This window comes from Podarcis muralis, chromosome 6 (assembly GCF_964188315.1).
Source record: "Podarcis muralis chromosome 6, rPodMur119.hap1.1, whole genome shotgun sequence".
In the NCBI taxonomy this organism is placed as follows: Eukaryota; Metazoa; Chordata; class Lepidosauria; order Squamata; family Lacertidae; genus Podarcis; species Podarcis muralis.
In genome coordinates this window covers 64,227,858-64,251,183 of record NC_135660.1, presented here as the reverse complement: position 1 = coordinate 64,251,183, position 23,326 = coordinate 64,227,858, and the positions used below count along the sequence as shown (strand labels likewise).

The following is a 23,326-nucleotide window of genomic DNA, read 5'->3' as shown; positions in this document are numbered from 1 at the left end:
AAAGCCATTAAGCTTAGAAACGTGGCGCTGATTGGAAGTGATATTCATGCCCATGTATCTGAAAGCTTTTGTTTGTGTGTTTTAAGTGAAGTTTCAGGTGGCCTAGGATGCCATTACAGAAGGGGGTGGGAGCAAAGGGATTCCAGCAGGGATAGAGTCCCACAGAAAGTTTAAAGGTCCTCTCTTGGATATAATTCAATAATAAGCAGCAAAGCACAAATCATATTTTGGTTACTTATTTAGTACCTCTTCAAAGCAACCGTATCAAGACAGTTAAAACCATACTTCTCTCTCTCTCTGAGCCTGACATGCATATTTAGCATGCAAAATCACTGAATTGTTTATTACAATGGTAGTTCAGAATTTAGAACCAGTAAGCTCGGTCACAAATATGCATTCTCCTAACCCCCAGTTGGCTGCAAAAACAACCACCACCACCACTTTTCCAAGAGTTGTATCAGCAAGTTCTGAATATTTCCACCCATTGTTTATTTTCCTCTATCATCTCTGCCCAGTTTCATTAAAATTTAGACTGTAAGCAACTTAGGACAAAGACTTGTCCCTTTTTAATTAATGTTATCCTGTTGTGCCAGGCACATTCACAGTACTAAGCATACAGGTATTTCCTGACATAGATGGAAAACAGAGCAGTGAAAAGCAATCACCTCCCAACCCTATTTCCCATAGCAACTTCCGTCTTAATGATAACCTGCACAGGTTTCCACAATGCTGGGGCTGATGGAGGCAAAGCAGCAGGAATACTTTGTGCTCGGAAGAAAGAGCAAGCAGATATCTATGTTCTAGGATGCAGCCCACTCACTATTCTACTTTTAAAAAGCAGCACTGCCACCACCACCCTCACTGCCCATGGAATTGTTTACCCATGCCTATTATTAAGCCTTACGTTCAAACTCAAAGGAACAGCACACAAATGTAGAATTACGTATTTCTTATTACGAACACCTCCTCAAATCTGGATCTACGCACAGCAGGTATACAGTATGTTATTATGGTTGATTCTTAGAATTACTGAATAGAATGAGCCAGGATAAAAAGGGAAGGGAAGAACACTTCCTGGCCAATCGCTTTCCCTGTCTCCCTCCTTTGGGGAAACAACGCTCCCAAAATAGTTCCTCTGGTTCTATTTTTGGAACTGACACAAGCGCTACAGGGGGTGTTAGGAGCATGCCTGCCCCAACCAGTTGCTCCAAACTGAACAAGGAAACAGATGGAAAACAGCCTCCCGTCAAAGGATAAGATGCCACCAGAAACATATGGGCTGTTTACATAATTTATCCTCTGTGTTGCTTATGCATCGTTGTTGGAATAAACTACATTTATTTATTTATTTGTTACTGGAAAACATTTAAACAGAAAGTCAATTTGAACAATCCATTTTCTGTGTTGAGGCTGCCCCCAAACCACCACAAGCCCATGTTCACGCTCCACACATCAATTATAGCATAAAGGACTACAATCCTGGGAGTACATCCTACTGAATTCAGTGGGATTTACATTGAAGAAGTGTTTGAAGCTCCCATTGTTCTAGGCGCACTTTGCAAAAGGGAATTTCTTTAGCACGGTCAGCTTCTGAGTTCTGGGCACCGTACTGCGCCCTAAGATTTCAGTTTAAAACTGCAGTGGAAGGAAAGGAGGACCTTTTTCTGCCTCCCCACTTCCAGCCACTCTCTGAAGACTAGAGAAGAGACCCTCTTAAGAGCATTAAGGGGGTGGTCAGGGGAAGGACTACTAGAGCATGTGAAAAATGAACATAATATTTTAGCTGCAGTTCATTCATTTTCAGCTTTGTATTCTTGTTATAAGAAAAGTGTGCCTAGACACTGTTACACCCATAACCATGCTTAAGGTCTCAGTTTCTAACACTGCTTTGAAGTACACATGCCTAGGATTCTATTTCAATGGGATTGACTACTGAGTAGGCAGAAGGCCACTCATCTATAGGCTGCACGCAGCATTGCAATGTCATTCTGTATTCTGGGAGAGAACTATATTGGCATGCAGGTACTACAGGCACCAGATAAGGCGGGGGGGGGGCGGCATTAAGAGCCCTTTAAGTGATACTGCTGCTGCAAGGCATGGACTACAGTGGTACCTCGGGTTAAGTACTTAATTCGTTCCGGAGGTCCTTCTTAACCTGAAACTGTTCTTAACCTGAAGCACCACTTTAGCTAATGGGGCCTCCCGCTGCCGCCGCACCGCCGGAACACAATTTCTGTTCTCATCCTGAAGCAAAGCTCTTAACCCAAGGTACTATTTCTGGGTTAGCGGAGTCTGTAACCTGAAGCGTATGTAACCTGAAGCGTATGTAACCCGAGGTACCACTGTACTGACACAGGGATGTGCTTTCCATGTGGCAAACAAGGCCTCATTTAACTCAGTCTGGAATAGCAAAGCAGTTGGGGCAACAAGTGAGTGAAAAATGCAACCATTCTGCACAAATTTGAAGAAAAAAGCAGAATGTTGTCCCTTCTTCCAGTGACTGTTTTTTTTGGGGGGGGCGGGAGTGGACTAACATTCTCAAGTTTAATTTTTAGCTAGCCATTATGGAGGGCTTAAGAACCAACAGCGCTCTCTCTGAAACCTCCAAATGGGCAGCCTAAAAAACCTAAATATATTTGGTTTACACAATTAATTACAAATCAAAGGATGAAGAAATCTCAAAGAGAAACAAACCCAGCCGGTGCTGTAGCCAAGGTATTTCTATTCCCCACCATCTCCCATTCCTATACTTTTTCTGGACATGTCACCCACTCTTGGATAAATCTAACCTGTTGTGTAGATAAAAAGAGATAAAGATGTACCGGAATCAACCTTGCAGTCTTGAGCTAAGGCAGATAAAATAAATCCAAATACAATTAACAGAGATACCTAGACATTTCCCCAAACCCTTCATTAAAAGAATTATTTTCATCTGTATTTCCTTTTTTTTTTTTTATTAGAAAAAAGTTACACGTTACACATCATATATCAGATACATATATACACACAATTAAAAAGGTAAAAGAAACAAAAAGAAGAAAAGAAAGAAGAAGAAAACGAATTACAGAAATTCCTATTTTATTCCAAATTGGAATAAAAAGAAGGGGGGGAAAAAAAAGAGAAAGAAGAAGAAAAAAGAAAAAACGAGAAAAAGCAGACTTCCGTTCAGCTTGGTATGGAATTACATAACCATCATATAATCTTTGCAGTAGAGTTTACAATTGTATTATACATCGAGGGTGTTAACTATCTTCTGCTGTTGTGTTACTAATACCAATATTGTTCTTAACATAAATTAAAAAATTCTTCCATTCATCTTTATGTTTCATGGTGTTATTTTGCCTTATTTTCTGTGTTAATCTCGCTAGTTCTATATATTGATATAATTTCACTTGCCACTCTCCAATCGCAGGGGTATCAGGGGATTTCCATTTTTGTGCAATTAAGATCCTGGCTGCAGATGACGCATATTGGAAGAAGGTTCGATCTGGTTTTTTTATTTCCTCATCAATCATACCCAGGAGAAACAATTCAGGTTTTTTGGGGAAGTTATATTTTAAGATTTTTTTCAGTTCATCATAAATCTTTCCCCAGAATTCCTTTACAGCCTCACAAGTCCACCACATGTGGAAAAAAGTCCCAATCTTATCTTTACATCTCCAGCAGCAATTATCGACAGTCTTATACATCTTTCCTAACTTTGCTGGAGTCAAGTACCAACGGTACACCATCTTCTCTAGGTTTTCTCTGAGGGTTGCACACGCTGTGAATTTCATACCCTTCCTCCAAAGTGTTCGCCATTTACTGTAATCAATATTATATCCTAGGTCTCTATCCCACTTTACCATCCCACCCTTCACCAAGTCCTCTCTTGTATCCCATTCCAATAGTTGTTTATATAATTTGGAGAGGTGTTTATCATTACTCTCTAGGATTTCCACCTGATATCTTGATTTTTTATCCCTCACCCCCTGTTTCTTGTGCTCACCCCACAGTGCATTAATCTGGTGAAAGAGTAGCCATTCTTTTATCTTATCTTTCAACTCATCATAAGGTTTCATCTTCCAACCTTCTTCTGTCTTTATCAGAAGATCCTCATAGGTCCATCTTTCCTCCGTCATGTTTGGTTTTTTTAATCTAATGATATCCACTGGGGAGAGCCACCAGGGGGTCCCTTTTTCAATCAATTTTTTATATCTATTCCACACCGCCAAAAGTGAACCTCTAATTATATGGCTTGAAAACCCTCTATGCACCTCACCTTTCTCCTGCCACAGGTAAGCGTGCCACCCGAACCTAATGTCAAAGCCCTCCAGATCCAATAAATCAGTATTCCTAAGGGTGGCCCACTCCTTTAACCAGCTTAAACAGGCTGCCTCGTGATATAGCCTTAAATTCGGTACCGCAAACCCCCCTCTCTCTCTTGCATCTGTCAGATATTTAAACTTTATCCTGGCTCTCTTCCCCTGCCAGATAAACTTAGTCAACATTTTTTGCCAGTTACTAAAACGGGTAATGCCCTTGATTATCGGGATATTTTGAAACAGAAACAGTAACCTTGGAAGGATACACATTTTAATCGCCGCCATCCTCCCCGTCCATGAGAGCTTCAGCCTCTGCCAGGTATCCAGATCTTTTTTAATTTCTTGCCAAATCTTGTCATAATTATCTTCAACCAAATTTATATTTTTTGGTGATAGCCAAATTCCCAAGTATTTTACCTTATTCACAATTTTAATACCCGTCCTTTGTTCCAATTGGGTTTTATCTTCATTGGCCAGATTCTTTGTTAAAATTTTTGTTTTCTTCCTATTTAATCTAAATCCTGACAGTCTGCCGAATTCCTCTAACAATTCTATCAACTTGCAAACACTGTCCAATGGTTCTTCCAGGGATAGGACTAGGTCATCTGCATAAGCCTTTAGCTTGAATTCTTTCCTTCCAATTCTAATCCCCTTCACATTCACTGCATCTCTTATTCTGTTTGCGATGACTTCCAAGACCATTATAAATAACAAGGGGGACAAAGGGCAACCCTGTCTTGTGCCTTTTTCAATCTTAAATGGTTTAGTCAGGTTGTTATTTATGATCAGCATAGCCTGTTGTTCCGAGTATATTGCTTTGATGCCTTTCAAATAGGGGCCCTCGATACCTGCCTTTTCCAAGCATAATGATAGGAATTCCCAGGAAACGTTATCAAACGCCTTTTCGGCATCTATAAAAATTAGGGCTGCTGGAACATCTATCCTTGTATCTAAATATTCGATAATATTTAATATATGACGAACGTTGTCTTTCTGATAACGATTAGGAAGAAATCCCGCTTGGTCTTTATGTATATGTTTCATTAATAGCCTCTTCAATCTACTAGCCATTATATCGGCAAAGATCTTATAATCATTATTAAGCAGAGAGATTGGCCTAAAATTTTTTATATCTGTTTTCTCAGTTTCTGATTTTGGAACCAAAGTTATATATGCCTTCTTCCAGGAGCCAGGAATTTTCCCTCCCTGGAGGATATTATTAATAACATCTCTAAGCACCGGAGCGAGGAGTTCTCCTAGTATTTTATAATACTTTGAGGGCAGACCATCCGGCCCAGGGGCCTTACCATTTTTCATCCTATTAATGGCCTCAATAACTTCATTTACAGTAACTTCCCTGTTTAACCACGCTCTGTCCTCTTCTGAGATATATTTTCCTCTATCCTGCTCCAAGTATCTTTCAATTTCTATTCTATCTTCTGTCCCTCTCTCATATAACTTTCCAAAAAACTGAACAAACCCTTTTTCTATTTCCTCTGGATCTTCAATAATATTATCTTCCATTATTATTTTACTTATCACATTTTGCTTTTTCCTCTTTCTCAGCTGCCACGCAAGTAGCTTTCCCATTTTATTTGCCGATTCAAAATACCTCTGCCTCATATATTTGATTCTCCAGTCCGATTCTTGGCTTAATATAGCTGAATACTGGGCCTGCAGCACCTTTATAGCACGAATGGCCTCCTCATCTGCTGGATTTGTGGTCAGTTTCCTCTCAAAGTTTCTCAATTCTGTAAGAATTTCTACTTTCTTTTGTTCTCGCATTTTCCTCCTGTAATTATTTTGTTGAATTAAGATACCCCTCATGACCGACTTACTGGCATCCCATACCGTATCTATGGTGGGTTCCCCCTTCAAATTCCAGTCAAAATACTCCTTCAGGGCGCCTTTGACCTTTTCTTTCACATCATCTATATCCAGTAGATTTTCATCCAGCCTCCATCTAAATTGTCCCTTAGATCCCCCTTTAATTTCCATAACCAATGCACAGTGATCAGAAAGCGTCCTGGGTAAGATTTCACATCTTTTTACTCTTAAAATAAGATTTCTTGTCACCCAAATTTGGTCTATTCTTCCCCAGCTTTGATGAGGTTCTGAATAGTGAGTGAATTGCTTGGAGGTAGGATTTTTATACCTCCACACATCGATTAAATCCAGATTCTCCTCCAGGTCTTTAAAAGATTTCGGCAGCTTTCCCCTATCTGACTTCCCTCTCTTTTCGCTCCTATCCAACTCCGGCACTGGGACCCCGTTAAGGTCCCCAAGCAGGATTAGTTTATGCGTTTCTAAATCTAGTAAGATTCTTTCGAGTTTCTCAAAAAACTCTGCTTTATTTTTATTCGGGGCGTATACCGTCACAACATTGATTTTTTCCCCCTGGAAATTTAACTGTACCCCTAAAACTCTTCCTTCTTCATCTTTACAAATTTGTATGGGATCCCACTTCTCTTTTACATATATCACAACACCTTTCTTTTTATTTATCTCCGAATTTATAAACTCTACTCCTAATTTTTTGTTCTTCAAGATATGTTTATGTTTTTTCGCGATATGCGTTTCCTGGAAGCAGATTACATCATAATTTTTGTTTTTCAATACTCTCTCGATTTTATTCCTTTTAACTTTCTCATTCAAACCATTCACATTCCAGGATAAAAAATTTAGTTTGTGTGTTATTGTTTTCCTTTATCTGCTACGGTTTCACTGACCGGAGTCCCAAACTAGATTCTGCTGCCTCTGCTACCAGAGGGCTCCCCCTCCTCTGCCGTCCCTGCTCCCACCACGGCCTCATCAACTTCCTCATCTGATCCTTCCGACCTCTCCTCCCCCTCTCGACCTCCCCCCTCCCCCGTCCTCCCCGCCCCCTCCTCCCCTCCTCCCCCTGCTAAGGCAGATAAAATAAATCCAAATACAATTAACAGAGATACCTAGACATTTCCCCAAACCCTTCATTAAAAGAATTATTTTCATCTGTATTTCCATTGTGTTGCTAGGACAAGGCTGACCATAGAAAGAGGCATAGTCAATTTTATAATAGTGGGAAGGGTGCTTTAAATTCCTAGAAGGCTCCCTCAGATTCTAAATGCCTACTGGTGAGCAGGCAAAACACTAGCCATGCTACAAATAGTTGCTGTCATAATATTCAAACGGTGGGTGTTGTTCAGTCCAATCAGCTTCTGGAGACTGCACAGCTTCTGGTTTTGGATTTTCATTCTGCGTTTCTGGCAATTTAGAGGAGAAGCCTAATGTATAAGCTCTTACTGATAGTACCCTTGAGACTGAAAGGTAGTGTTAGTATAGTATACATGTTAACCCAAAAACCTGATCCTATGAGTACTCAGAAGCAAGTCCCACTGAATTTAATGGGGCTTCGTCTTACATAAGCATGCAGAGGATTGCAAGTTAATGGTTCCCCACAGCCTTTTATGAAACCTTACACTTATTACAAATTGTTATTGTGAGTTTTCCCTTCTTGTTTGTAATGTTGCCCTGAGGATTTAAGGTCTTTCATTCATATTCCCACAGCATCTCAAAGTCCATTTTATAGAAGTTTTAATTTCTAGCCCTTAAGAGATAAAGAACATTATGTACCTAAGAGGGAAACTTCAAATAGGGCTCTTCTACACCCACAAACACACACAGTTCACAAAAAGCTTTTGTTGTTTCCAAACCTGTTTTACTTCAGTTAAAAAAGCTAAACACCTCATCCTTTTGCATGTCTAATTGCTTAACATATAGCAGTGGTTTTCAACCAGTGTACCGTGGCAACCTGGGGTGCCTGCTTGCACAGCTGTTTATTGCAGCAGCCCTGGCTATAAGCTCCGCAGGCAAATGGTGCCTTTGGGAGGAACCTCTTCTTTGGGGTGGGGGCAGCTCAGAGACCAGTGACAGCAGCAGCAGCAGCTGCCCAGAGGACTCCCAAGGAGAAAGGAGAGGAGACTGAGGGAACCCTCCACAAGGTAGGGTGTTTGAAAAAGGGTGAGAGGCTGCCAGCTCTGCAGGCAAGGGGTGACATAACAGGGCTCCTAAGCCCCACGGGGGTGCCGCAGAAAGACTGTAGTTGGCCAAGGAAGCCATGGATTCAAAAAGGTTGAAAACCTCTGCCATACAGATTTCCTTTTCAATTCTACTAGTGTAATACACAAAAGAATCTGTCAACTAATGGGAGGTTTCTGCAAAGCCTTCTCTCCCATTGCAACACAAAATCATAGTTACACCCTCACCAGATGGATTTGTCAACCTAAGATGACAAACTTGCATGACAGAGAAGCCATGCTGGCAGAAATGTTCTCTTATTTACCGGGTAATATATCCCAAAATTTAATTATTGCACTTCAAATACCATAAAGAAAATTTGCCATCATAGTGATCCCATTTCCAAGTAATCAGCTTCTGACTGGCATTTCTACAAACAAGCAAAAACAGGAGCCAGATTATTTCACACTCTAAATATTGATCCCCGTTATTTTTTAAAAAATGACGACGACTTCAGCTGTACCACATAAAGGCTGAAGATTAAGCCATATTTGTGTTGAACAGAATCTGCGCTATGATCTCTTAACACACACATCAAGGTGTGTTTGTTTAGTAGCTTCCAACGACAGGTTGTTCATAATGTTAGGAATACACATACTTGACTTTCCATTATTGCCTACCCCCTGATAACACCAGATTTCCTCCACCCAAAGCCAGTGCACAACTAATATCCGCTCACAAAGGACGTGTACTACTGACCAGCGAAAGAATGAAAGAATGATGCCTCATAGCTTGACCTGGCTGCAGCAACAAGTAATATTTGAAGTTCTACACCATTTACACAAAACTAACTCCCTGCTCTCTCACACACTAAAATGTACTCTGTTGTTAAAGTTGTTGTATCTGGGGGGAAAGCACCCCAGCACAGTGCATGCCAAAGTCTGCCCGATAGGAGACTAATCTACAAACCACCAGGGAATACTGTCAGTATATGTTTCTGCAGTTACCTGGTGCAACATCAAAGATCTTACTTTTAAAGACACCCTTGTATTTAAGTACTAGCCTGGTACCCATCGGCAACCAAGGACTGGAAGCAGGCAGGTGCATGAAATTATACCCAAACAAGTGCGTCACCCAGGCAAGTAACATCTCCACACACAGGATAGAAGCAGAATGAGCTGCCCTCTCTCCAGCACCCAGCATACAAATGCATTTTTTCAGTCAGTCCCCAACAGGCTGGTAACTTCTTTGGGGGGCGGGGGAGTTGTTACTTACAATGTCATTTTCATAAAACTCCAGAAGGCTTGCGGCCAGCGCCAACAGGATAATATTTTAGATTATCTAGATTAAACGCTGCAAAAGCTCACATCGTATTGCACTATGGTGCACTGAAGCTCATAACACTAATCCCATTACAGACTTACACAAATCCTGGTTTTTAAGCAACCAAGAACTCTAATTACAGGTAAATTCACACTCGCTCTATCGACTTAATTATTTGTGGATGGCAAATTAAAGGAACTTGCCCATTTGCACCACAGCGAAAGAGTTCCTCTGGCAACAGGTGTTCACCAAAATGAAAATGCAGAGCCAGCATAAGTTAGTCTCATCTACTGATGAGAAAGCTTAAAGCTATACTTGAATCTATACAAATCCATGGCCACCATTGATTGGAAGGCCTGTCCTTACCACCTGGAGCCTGGCACAGTCTACACCTGCACTTCAGTGCTACTCCACCATTCCTGTACGGTGAACTTTAAATTCAGGGAAATTTCAAAACACAGCTTCTGTTTACTGAGACACGCAAGAGGGGAGGAAAATGAACAGTGTAAATAAATGACATCCAGTTGTGCCAATGCAAACTTTGCATCAAGCTACAGCCTGTGCAGACACAGTAGGCGCGCTCTCCCTCTCTGGATCATAGCTTATGGCTACAATGACCTGACCTCATGCATAAGCTGCGCAAATGGAACATGTCTGAACACAGGAAGATGCCTTATTTGAGTCAGACCATTGATCCATGCAGCTCAGTATTGTCTACACTGACAGGCAGTGACTCTCCAGGGGACCCTTCTTGGAGATGCCACAAGCTACCCACCTGCACCATTTCAGTGTCTTGCACTTCCTCTTCCCTTTGCAAAAGAGGAAGAGGGATTGTCCCATTGTTGGGAAGTACATACATCTTGCTACAAACAGAAACGCAAGTGTATTTTGACCTGGGTTTCCACTAGTCTCAATTTTTAAGAGCAAGCAAAGAGATCCTGAGAGTTTACTCAGTCTGTTCTTGACAGGGGGCTTGTGTTCTGTGTAAAGAGTAGCTGCCTCTTCTCTTCCATTTGGGGGAAGACAAACAGAGAAAAGGATTTTGACTTTTCTCTTTCACCATCTATCACCTAAAGCACATTTCAGTTTGCTTGCCGGTGTCAGCACAAACAACTTGCAGGCCCCCGGTGTTAGGAGTCGTATTAATTCCTACACTACTTGCAAGCCATTAATCCAACACAAAGGAATTTGAACTGCAGAGAGGAAATCATATGACTGACCTATCAAGGGCACGCAAGCTTTAAAATCCACATGAGGGCAGCAGAGAAATTATAGTACACAAACAAGACACTGGCCAGTGGTATTGCAGTTATGTTAATTGCTTGTTGGCATCCATCTGTCTTGGAGGTGATGGAGGAGTGCGCCTTCGGGGGTGAAGTCAAACTGTTGGAGGGTTGCAGCGCCTGACGTGCTATGTATTCCCATGTGCCATGTGTATATATCCATTGCCACACTGGATTAGCTCATCCTGACCTACTCTCCAAGCAAGGCCTTTGGGGGCACACATTGAAGAAGACAGGCCAAAAGCTTTCTGAAAGACAATTCCATTTCTTCCAGCAACAGTTTCGTTGGGAACAGAGTACATAGATCTATTTGGGTTTAACGTCTTCTCTCATATACATAATAGACATTAAACTGATAAAACCCATTCTGATTCCAGACATTCTGGCTTACTACCATTATTTTATCCCGTTTATATTTCTACTGTCCTCCCATCTCGCAGGAAATCAGGGGAGCAACAATCATAAACATAGGCTAGGCTGAGTTTTGTGGCTAAATGGAAACTGAACCCCAGGCCAATACTATATGCTTACTGTACCACGCTGGTTAATATTTATTTCATTACAATAATTGTAACATGACAAGTCACAGGTTTCAGCTTGTGGATAGCACCTGAATATCCTAAGATTATTAGTTTTCTTGGGTTTGGGATTGTTGTTGGGTTTTGTTTTGTTTTTAAGAGCATCTATCCTTTAGGATTGAAAATAAGATTTAAAAGATGCCTTTAATGCTGTGAAATTCCCACGGCCTTGGAGAAGTTACACCCCACCCTGCACCCTTGGCAACTTCTCACTGAAATGTCACACACCCATTATTAACAAATCCAATTAAAATGTTAGCACTGTACAACTGTCTTTTAAAAGAAATCACTGAATATTTTATATTATCTAAAATTATCTTACCAACATTATTCATTGCATTGTTTGGGATTGCTTCTTTTTACTTCTCATCTGTTCAGAAGAACTTGTTAGCAATTCCTTTGCCTAATCTCATTACTTTAACAAAATCCTGAGAGATGGGAGAAGGTGTCCACTACTGTTGTTATTTCATGTTGTACCAGGTTATAGGAACTTGCATTGGCACAACCCAGTTCTAAGTATCCACCTGCCTTTTTAAAAAACTACAACTCCCATCAGCCTCAGCTGACATGCCAGTGCTTTCTGGAGCAGGTGGGAGTTGTAGTCCAAAATATCTAATGGAGGGGTGGGGAACTGGCTCCAACTGGTAGTCTGGATCCTAACCACCTCCATCTCAGACAGGTGGGCAGGGCTTGGATGAAATGGCCAAATGGGCACCCCTAAATAGATCTGCAGGCCAGAGTTCCCTCCCCGATTGGGAAAGGCTTTTATAAAACTGTGGAATGTTGAAAGAGGAGGACGAGGATATAAAAGGGTCCAAAAACCAAATCCTATGTGAGGAACAACAGTAGGAGCTGGATATGTTTAACCTGTTAGACAATGGAAAACAGCTGCCAGGTAGAAGGGGGAACTTGTTCTGTGCTGCACCAGAAGGCAAGACTAGAACTAACAGGTGGGAAATTATTAAGGAGGCAGCAGAGTTCAGCTAAAACTTCTGAATGCTAAGGGTTGATCCACAATGAAACAGGATGCCTCAGGAGGTGATTGTCATCATGAAGAGGGTGGCTGGATGACAAGAGTAAGTGGAAGGAGCCAGGAGAGGCTGAACAAGGGGGAATCCTAGTGGGTTGGGGGAGGGGTGATAACTTGGCACCATGATAGGATTCAGACCCAGGGGAAGGTCCCAGAGGATTGGGAGATCTGGCTTCAGAGGAAGGGCCCCGTCAGAAGAACAGCCTGCCTCCGTGGTATCGAAAACCCCAAGTGATACACCACCAGCTGCGGCGGTGGCTCCAGTGCCTGGGTTCAAGTCCAACTATGAGCAAGCTATATCAACACAACCTCCATCTCCCAAGGACGCAGAGGTGCCTGAGTGAGCAGGCCATGCTAGCCCAGCCTCTATGGAGGAGTTCCTGTTTGCTTGCCCAGCCCTGAGGCTCAGGACATCAAGCATGTGAATAAGGTGTGCGCACCTTGCTCTTCAAAAGGAAGAGTGCAGGGGCCAAGCCAAGTATCGGATAAACATCTCAGGTAAGCCTACACATGTATTTTAGTGCTCTGTCATGTTTTATCTGCTTGCAACCTGTAGACACACGTTGGGATGCTACACCGACTTCATCAATAAAAGTTTCAAAACCTCCAGTTGTGAGGGTTTAAGGTCTGAGGGGAAGAGCAAGGGCAGTGATGGGCTCTCATTTTACAAGAGGTATTTAGCAGAGACTCAATGGGATAACATAGTTGCATCCTCCATTACACATCCTGAATTAAGGCAGGGGTTGGATTAGACCAGGCATGGACAAACTTGGCCCTCCAGATGTTTTGGGACTACAATTCCCATCATCCCTGACCACTGGTCCTGTCAGCTAGGGATGATGGGAGTTGCAGTCCCAAAACATCTGGCGGGCCAAGTTTGACCATGCCTGGATTAGACAATCTCAAAGTTCTCTTCCAACTCTGGGCACTCTTAACCATTCAAAGAAAAAGCATATGACTGTGGCTTAGTTCTCGGAGTCATATACTTCTGGGGGTGGGGGCATGTATGATGGTATGCCCATGGGGGGGAATCCTACATAAAAAAGGAATCCCCCCCCACACACACACACAAGCTTAGGCTCGGTTAGAAGGCCTTCTCTTGACATCTAGCTTCCTATGTGCAGGGAAGTTCTTTTTTCTGGACAATTCAATCATGTGAGCCCCACGTGCTATTTGAAGTGGTACAGCTCAGACCCATGTTTGCCACCTCAATGAGAAGGAGGTCTAAAGCAAACAGGAGGTATCTAAAAGATTACAAGGATCACTTAACTTGATGGCTGCTAACAGCTGGACAATCTAGGGGAAAGTTCATTTGTGGATACTGTGAGAGCACCTTTAACACAGTTCCCGGGTGCACTTTAAACTGGACTAATTGTCCAGAATTGGGAAGGGGGGAAACAGTCGAGCTGTGTGTGCTATCTAGATTTAGAGTAGGGAATTCTAATCTACTTTACTGATTGAGGCTATAGAGCAAGAAATGGGTAGTTCTGCAATTATCTAGATGGCCTACAAGGGTGAGATCTTTATGTACGAAGTTCATGACTTTTTCTCCCTTTCTAGAAAACCCTGCGCATAGCAACAAGGTTATCGCCCCAGAAAATGCATGCTTACATATTCATTCATATATTATTATTTTTTAGATCTTTACATGCAGACATGAATCAAACCACAAAGCAAAGGCTGCTGCACATCACACATTACTTTAATGTTCAGCCTGCACACGGTAAGATCACACCAGGTCATTTGTTATTGCAACACATTGCAAGTCATCTACCATGCAGTCAAGAAGTGTAGGAAGTCAGAAGTGGAAGACTGCACCTCTCACCCTATTCCTGCGACTGCAATCTGTTTTAAGCTGTTTTTAATATTATAGTTTTAAATTGCTGTAACTTGCTCTGGGGTCTTATGGTGAAAGGCAGGTAAGAAATGGGGTAATAGTAATAACAATAAGTACATGGTTGTGAGGGATGACACAGCTTCCCCCTCCAGTCCTGATGTAATCACTTGCCTAACAAGTACTTAGGACACGCCTAACCTCAAGGTGGGTAATAAATAATAACAGTAACCACCAATAAGGTAGTTCTCTTGATTTCTTCAGTTTTGGTGACTTGCAGCAGAACACAAGAACTCTGCTGAACACCATTGGGTTTGTGTTTTCATGAGCACAATTCAAAGTGTTGGTGCTGACCTTTAAAGCCCTAAATGGCCTCGGTCCAGTATATCTGAAGGAGCGTCTCCACCCCTATCGTTCTACCTGGACACTGAGGTCCAGCGCCAAGGGCCTTCTGGTGGTTCCCTCACTGCGAGAAGCCAAGTTACAGGGAACCAGGCAGAGGGCCTTCTTGGTAGTGGCACCTGCCCTGTGGAACGCCCTCCCACCAGATGTCAAAGAGAACAACAACTACCAGACTTTTAGAAGACATCTAAAGGCAGCCATGTTTGGAGAAGCTTTTAATGTTTGATGCATTACTGTATTTTGTTGGAAGCCGCCCAGAGTGGCTGGGGAAGCCCAGCCAGATGGGCGGGGTATAAATAATAAATTATGATGATGATGATTATGGTGATGTTTAATCTGTCCTGCATCACTCATATATATACAGATGCATCATTCATACATATACACATGATGCAGGTTAGAATCAAGCCTAGACTGCTTCACTGATACAAAAAACACCTAACACTGTCCAGTTTAGGGTTGTTAAAGTGCTTTCTAGAATGAGGAATTATTTGATTGGATTTATGGTATCACAGGATTGTAGTATTGGAAGGGACCCCAAGGGTCATCTAGTCCAACCCTATGCAATGTGATCAGGGTTCTGAGGGCTTGGGCTAGGCGACAAAATGCCATTTCCCTCCCCACCCCCCATTCTCCGTCCCATCAGTAGTTTTAGTCAAGCCTCTAGAAAAAAGATAGTTTCAAAGTTGAAGGGAAGCCTATGGACTGGATTGAATATTTAAGAGAATCATTAATATCAAAATAAAATATAAGAGTGAGGGCAGTCTTCTGGGTGTGCAGGACCCAGGCTATTTAGGGTTTTACAAATGATTGCCAGCATACTGAAATAAGTTCAAAGCACTGGAAAGTCTTACGGTCAACTCTGCTCTCCGCAGAGATGCAGAATTTCTGAGCATTTTATAGGTAATAACACCATTATCACCACCACCACCAATGAAAAACCCTCTTGTTTTTTGTTGTGGGGTTTTGTTTTTTTGTTTGTTTTTTGTGAGGAGGGCACAGAGAATGGAAATACGTGCAGTATTTATTTGACTAGCACTACTCAACTAAGTTATAATCCTGGGGCATGAAAGGGAACATTCAAAAGCATTAAGTCTTGAATCCTCAGATAAGGCTACTTCATTTGCATTGGTTTGCAGCCAGTTTCTGTACAGGCTTTTTTTTTTTAAGAGTTTGTTTTGGTAGCCAAGGTACACAAAGCATGAAAAGCAGTTGCATACTGCCACTCCGGAAAAAGTGCTTTCTGGCAGACAGGGGGAAATATAGACTCAAGGACAATTCTATACACAAACAGATATGGGCCTATTCGTATGCATAAGGAGCTGGTCAGCCCTGCCCTGATTCAAAGCACTGGACTCAAATCTGCATCTCTCTATATTCCCCACCCTTCAAGGTACTTTGTGCAATGAACCTTGGGCACATGCAAGCTGGAAGAGCTCAGCTCATCCAGGGAACGTCTGATTAAAAAAAAAACACTTTTGAGAAGTTATAGTTTTGAGAAGAAAGCTAAACGAACTACAACAGTACCACCTGCCACTGCTGCTATTGGATAACTCTTTCTCTTGTTTTTCCCTCTGCCCAAGGAGGTGGCTATGACCAGTCTCTGCAAGGAAGCTAGGCAGCTCAGAGTTCTTTCTCCAGAACTGGGATGCATGCCTGACCCCATGGCATGCACTGAAGAACTGTGAGCACTCTCTAAGAAGCTGCTGCACAAGGGAACCCTGAACCACAAGCAGGTTGAACAAAATAAACGCTCTAAACCAGGGTTTGTCAACCTTTTTATACCTACCGCCCACTAATGGATCTTTCTTGATGGTAAAAATTTCCTTACCACCCACCAGTGCTTGATGGAAGAATGCAGCTTGTGCCATAGAACCCCCTACCACCCACCTAGAATCCTACCACTAGTGGGTGGTAGGGACCAGGTTGACAACCCCTGCTCTAAACAGATGCAACCCATAGACATCACCTGGCTACCCAGCGTGAGATCACTACAATTTCCATCTTGAGACCAGTAATGAAGGTTCCATCACAATGCAATGGAATATATCTGTTGAATCCAACTAGAGTTTCAACATAACACAACATGAGCTCCATTTATTTCAAGTAACCTTCTTTCTCCACAGGTCTGGATTTCCATGCTCCTTGCTACCAAAAAAAAGAGAGATCTCAGCTAGAGTACATTTAATGCCTATATAGCTCTGAAATTATAACTGGACTGATTTTTTTTTTCTTTGACACTGAAAAAATAATAATGTTTTGTGCCATGCAAGAAATTAGTGGTCGGAGGCATGTGTTACCAAGACCTTTTCATTAGCAAGTTCCCTTCCCACAAATCCGCTGGTGCAATTTTCATTGCACCCTTTAACATACATAGCTAACAAGCACCTTTGCAGGCCAATGTTGAATAATCACATTAAACCAGTAAGACTGGATTTTTCATTGTTATGTTCTACTCAGATCTGTTCTGTGCCAGCTCTCTGTTTTAGTTCATTAATGAGGGCTGGGGAGAATCACCCAGAGCTTTTTTCCCGAGCTGGCCCAAATGTATCTCAGTGTAAAAATTCTGTACTGTCATTTTACATTATTTTTGCCCATTCTCTTCAGAAAAAAAGTATTAAAATAATATGTTATTGTATCTTTAAGGTCTGTGTAAAACAACAGAAGTTGCAACCTGTTTTGCAAATATTTTTTTTAAAAAAACAAACAAACATTGCATTTGAGTATATACTGGAACTAACATTATCAGCACAAATGTACTGGCCTAATATTTATTTCATTTATTAAATTTGTCAGTAGCTTTATCTTGCCCAGGACAATATACCCCACATATATACATGAAAATCAGGAAGACAGAGAAATAAAAACATCCCGCTTTGCATTTGTTGAAGATGAAATGCAACACTGTCTTGGACTATTTTTCTTAAACACAATGTTTAAACATGACATTAACAACAACTGAACAAAAGGGAATTAGAAAGTTTCCTTTCACTTTTGCTTACTCAAGCCTTGTTTGAAGATTACATGTACAATCTACAGAAATCAAATGACCAAATGCACAGTGCAAAACTTTTTTTTAGTTTTGCTTGATATATAGAAAGACATATACACCTTCAGGGTGCTATCTGACTAACTCATACTCAAGGTAAACCCACTGGAATCAATGGATTGAAGTTAACAATGACTAACATAAGCATGTTTATTTTAATAGATCTACTCTGAGCATGACTTTAGTCAGATGCAACCCATAGTAAACAAAATTGGGAGGGGGAGGATGTAGTAGGCCAGCTCTGTAAACCTGCAGACAGTATTCCAGATACTAGGGCATATTTTTCCTATTTTTTAAATTACTGTAGGAAATGAAATAGGGAAAAATGGCACTGACACAGACCCATCAACTCCAGAGGAGGGAAAAGAGTCAATTGGCACTTGAGTGACTCCATGTAGTCTTACTAACTTACCTGCATCAGAATGAACAGTATCTTTGGAAATTTTGCCTTTTTTAAAGATGAGTATGTTCCACCTTAAAAGGAAGGGATGCTTAGGCTTAATCACCAACAGTAGGGCTGTGTATTATTTACAGAAGATATTTATCCAAAGCAGCTCATGAAATTCTGATACCAAAATAGTCAGTGGCAAAACACTCATCTTTAGAAGAGCTGCAATTTCTGTATTTGTGCTGTCAGCCATAATAAATAAATCCATGTGTGAAACAGGATTTAAACCTCAGCTCCAGTGAATATGTGATTCCCATGTGCTCAGGTTTACTTTATCATTTCTATCTCTTACCCAACTATAGAACTGATCTCTCATACTAGCCTGCTCTCTCTCATCATGCATCGATGATGCTACATAATGAGATAATAATAAACTCTCGTGTTTTCAATTGGAGTATAAGTGCACATTTTCTGGCTCAGCAAGTTATCCAGAGAGGTGCTTGGCTTTCCTTAAAACAAACAAACAAAAAAGCAGAAGAATGACAAGTCTACACTGCAGCTCAATGATGTTAAACCTAAACATACCAACCAGCAAGTCCCACTCAAAACAATGGGTCTGGCTTCCATGTAAACAAAATTAGGAACAGGCAATTAATCTCACCATTACAGTCATTTCCAAGGCCCCCTTTAGGGGCAAAATATGGTGTGAATTTCTATTTATTCTTGATTATTCACTTTTTTGGGGGGGGGGGATCACACACATACATGAGCCCCAAGATGCATGCAGATCAGGTGAATCTCACAGAGCTCAGATTTCTGCATTATAGATAAAAAAGGAAACAAATTGCATAGAACCACAGGGGTGAAAAAGAGCCAACTAAAACCCACTCATCCAAAACAGTCTCACCTACTGGAGTTTAACTCTGCCACCTAATCAAAACCTTCCTCTTTTCTTAAAATGCTTCCCTAAATTTAATGGAAGGCAAAGAGAGAATGAAGTTCAACTGTCAGTGCCATTTACTTACAATGCCTCTCATCAATTATAAGCTTCATTTTGAGCTGCTAAAAGGCACAGAGAGCCGGCTTCCAGGAGGCTGACAATCCCAGCCTGCGCGTCTTTTACACCCCCAACAATCGGCATCCGCTTTAGCAAGGTCACATTTATGCAGGCTGTAAATTGAGAAATCTCTCATTTTAGCGACTTGCACTCAGCGGTGTAGAAACAGAGGCAAGCCCACTCCCTCCCGGCCTCCTCATTGGTCGGCCGCGGGACCGGCCTACGTGGTATCAGTGGGTGTGATCGCCGGGCGTGCGGCCCTATTGGACGGAGCGAAACGGTACTTAATGAACTGATTGTTGTGCGTTCGAGCAGGAGGCTGCCGCACGCCGCTGGCGGAGCGCGCGCGCAGGAGGAGCTCTTTGGAGAGAAAACCAAACAATGAGAAGGAACGATTGGGTCCTTTAAGGCAGAAAAAGGCATAACGAGCGCGCTAGTAGGGCAAATCAGCCTTTCTAATCTTACCTCCTTCCTGCCTTAAAATACTGTATGTGTGTTTGTGTGTGTGTGTGTGTGTGTGTGTGTGTGTGTGTGTGTGTGTGTGTATACACATACACACACACACACAGTGTATATATATATATATATATATATATATATATGCATATATATGTGCATGCATATGAGATTATTATCTGCAGCCAGCTAAGCAATCAAATCGTTGCTCTTCAAGCCTTGGATTTCGTCACGGGCAATCACATTTGACAGCACACACGTGAGCAAGCCAGCAGCCAAGAAGCGCCCTCGCCTCATTCACAAGGCACCCCCCCCCCGCCCCGAGGTGGCCGAATGGTGGTGACTCAGGGCTGCTTGCCACACGACTGAAACAGCCTGGCCTGCGCTGCATCACGCGATGCAGAGGGCTCCTGCACGCCTGCCTGGAGGTGCACAGATGCATGCGCGCGTGCATACTTGCAAGGCAAACCGCGCTGCCCCCCAGCCCGAGGCGGGCCCTTCTCCGCATTCCTCACTTACGTGGCCTGTTTTTCTTGCCCGAGTCCATCCTCCGGCGCGTCCGGCATTTCTTCGTCGGCGAGCCCTGGCTGGGCACCGGTGGGTCTTGTCGGAAGAGCAGCGAGCGCGCGGGAGCCTCCCCATTGCTGGGCAGCCCGTGGAAGCCGTTGTGCAGCAGCCCATTATGCAGCGAGCAGGTGGGGGTGGGGGCCGACGCGGCCGCCGAGGAAACGCCGGCTTGGCTTCGCAGCCGCTCCCCCATGGCGGCCGCACCGACGGCGACGACGACGGTGGGGAGGAGGCGGCCCCTCGCCCGCTCCCTCTTTGTCCTCCTCTCCCCTGCAGCGCGCGAGCGAGCGAGGCAGGGAGGAGACTCTCAGCGCCCGCCGCCTTCGCTCATGCCTCCCCACAGCGGCTCCCTGGCGCCCGGAATGCGCCGCCCTCCCCGGCGCAGGCGTCCTGCCCTCCGCAGGAGAGAGGGAGGACTGGCGAGAAGGGGCGGAGGCAGCTGCAGAGTTCCCGGCTCCTTCCAGAGCTGGAGCGGCGGCGGCGGCGGTGTCCTGAGGAGGCACCTTCTCCCTCTCGGGCGCGGCTTTTGCCTGTGCATGAGGCGCGAGCGCGCTCCCCCTCCTCCGCGCGCGCACTTCGTGTCTCACATAAGGGACTCCTTAACTCGCCCTCGCGTGGAAGACAAAACGTGGTGAAATAACCCTCCGCGACCTTTTGTTCCCAGGACGCCTCGCGTCTTCTTGACAGCTCTGGCCTTTCCTGCTGAAGAGCTGAAGGCGCAGCTCCTGGGTTTCCCCCTCACAACGACCCTGTGAAGCAGGCTAAGCTGGAGGGATGGGGATGGTTGCTGAGCCCTGGTCGGCAGCTAGGGAGCCACAATTTCCTCAAAGCCCCCCCCCCAAAAAAAAACCAACACTCACACGCTAAAAAGTTGCAGGCCATTTGAGGGGAAAAGACAAACCTGGTAAAAGGGGAGCAAAAAGTCCTTGCTGGGCATTGCTTGGAGTGTTGGACTAGGACTGAGGAAACCCCCGATTCAAATGAATTTCCACGCAGCCGTGTCTCTCAGTGGGGGCAGAATCGCTATACAAGCGTGCTTACTGACTCCCTCGAGCTGTTTGAAAGGCATGGTTTCGTTTTGATTTTTTTGTTCTTAACTAAAAATAATATATCCTTCCTACTCATCAACCTGTCCCTACTTGCAGAAAATGCCATTTCCACTTGATGGGTGTCAAAAATTCTCTCTTGCCCAAGAGACCTCCCATTCCCAGCCTTGTTTGTTGACAGTACAGTGGTACCTCGGGTTACATACGCTTCAGGTTACAGATGTTTCAGGTTACACACTCCACTAAGCCAGAAATAGTGCTTCAGGTTAAGAACTTTGCTTCAGGATAAGAACAGAAATCGTGCTCCGGCGGCAGCGGGAGGCCCCATTAGCTAAAGTGGTGCTTCAGGTTAAGAACAGTTTCAGGTTAAGAACGGACCTCTGGAACGAATTAAGTACTTAACCCGAGGTACCACTGTATCTGTTTGGTATCTTTAGCCACAGTCCTGAAGTTTTACTTGGTGCAGGTTTTATCACCCTCATCTCTTGGTCTCTTTCATGTCCTTTTCCTGCCACTGTGGATTGTGTTTATTTCATAAAATGTAAAGACCATTTGGTTGTAAATACCTCAAAACAGTTTACAAAGAGAATAAATGGATGCACCTAAAGGGAAAAGGGTGTCAGATGGGGACATCCTCCCTTGTTTTATCTTGGTGCGTGCTTGACACAGTTGTAATTTGCAAATTGTATTTCCCCATAATGATTGATTTTTATCCCTTTCACCAATCCTGTGAAGTAATATGCTGTCATTAGGGCTACTTCATAATTTACAAAATCCCTTCTGTGCAATAACAATTTGCGACTTATGTTTGAACTGTCACGCAATGATTGCACAATCAAGCTTTTCTGCAGTGTGTTCTCACAGTCAGTTGCAGGTTTCAGTGTTTGTACCAGTCACTGTACACGTTACACCTTATTTCCTATGCAGAGTTTTGTAGGAAAATCACAGATGGAGAATCAAGGCCAATAAATACAATTGAATCCTATGGACATTTATTCAGAAGTATGTCCCAATTAATTCAACAGGACTTATTCCCCAATAAGGATGCTTAGAATTGGAGCCATTGTGATTCACCCACCTGATTTTGTGGCTAAGGCAGGATTTACATCCTTGTATGCTCTTGTTGCTCGGTCCCAGCTCCTGCCCACCTAGCAGTTTGAAAGCATGTCAAAGTGCAAGTAGATAAATAGGTACCGCTCCGGCGGGAAGTTAAACGGCGTTTCCGTGTGCTGCTCTGGTTCGCCAGAAGCGGCTTAGTCATGCTGGCCACATGACCCGGAAGCTGTCTGCGGTCAAACGCCGGCTCCCTCTGCCTATAGAGTGAGATGAGCGCCGCAACCCCAAAGTTGTCCACGACTGGACCTAATGGTCAGGGGTACCTTTACCTTTATGCTTTTTGTAATGCTTAATGTGAGGATTAAACCCTAGACCCTTTGTTATTGTTTCAGTGCCAAAGCTTAACCCTGGAGAGTGAAGTGATAACTCAGTATTTTCCCCTCACCTCTGAATAAGCATAGTCAGTTCTTTCACTGTAGATTTGAGTGAAGAGCTCAAAGGGCAAAGGGCATGATTTCTAGTGCCTCTGTTTTTAGATATTATGAAATCCTGTCTATGCACAATCAACTTCCATAGGTGGCTCCCACTGCACGTGAGCCAACTTAGGGATCACACAGTTCTGCCCCTGAGCCAAGGCCAATATTGCAATATTGCAAATACATGATCACATCATGGCACACATTCTGCGTAATACAACATGGAGTCACATCTCCCATTACTTTTTCCACAGAATCCTTTTCTAATGTGGGTGCATTTTTAAAATGTGCAAATTGTATTTTAAGTAGTCTGAATCATGAATACAATGCAAACTCCTGTGAGTCAAATATAAACATACTTTTCAGTTCTATGTCAGTATGGCAACAACTACCACCAAATTTCTATATTCAGAGCCACTAACATGGATCAAATTCATTCTTCACTGATAAAGGTGCATGCCAAAGATGGGAAAATACATCT

At 43.1% G+C, this 23,326-nt stretch overlaps 1 protein-coding gene across 6 annotated transcripts in view; it reads right to left on the bottom strand.

The window, feature by feature from the left end:
- Positions 1–20,759, bottom strand: part of PANK1 (pantothenate kinase 1) — a 35,699-nt gene extending 14,940 nt beyond the window's left edge. The window contains exon 1 of one of the 6 annotated variants that reach the window (XM_077930464.1): positions 20,220–20,759. In XM_077930464.1, the coding sequence (XP_077786590.1) occupies positions 20,220–20,460 (241 nt within the window). In that variant the 5' untranslated portion in view covers positions 20,461–20,759. The other 5 variants (XM_028729725.2, XM_028729727.2, XM_077930466.1 and 2 more) reach the window with 5 other exon arrangements.
- Positions 20,760–23,326: the final 2,567 nt, after the last annotated feature.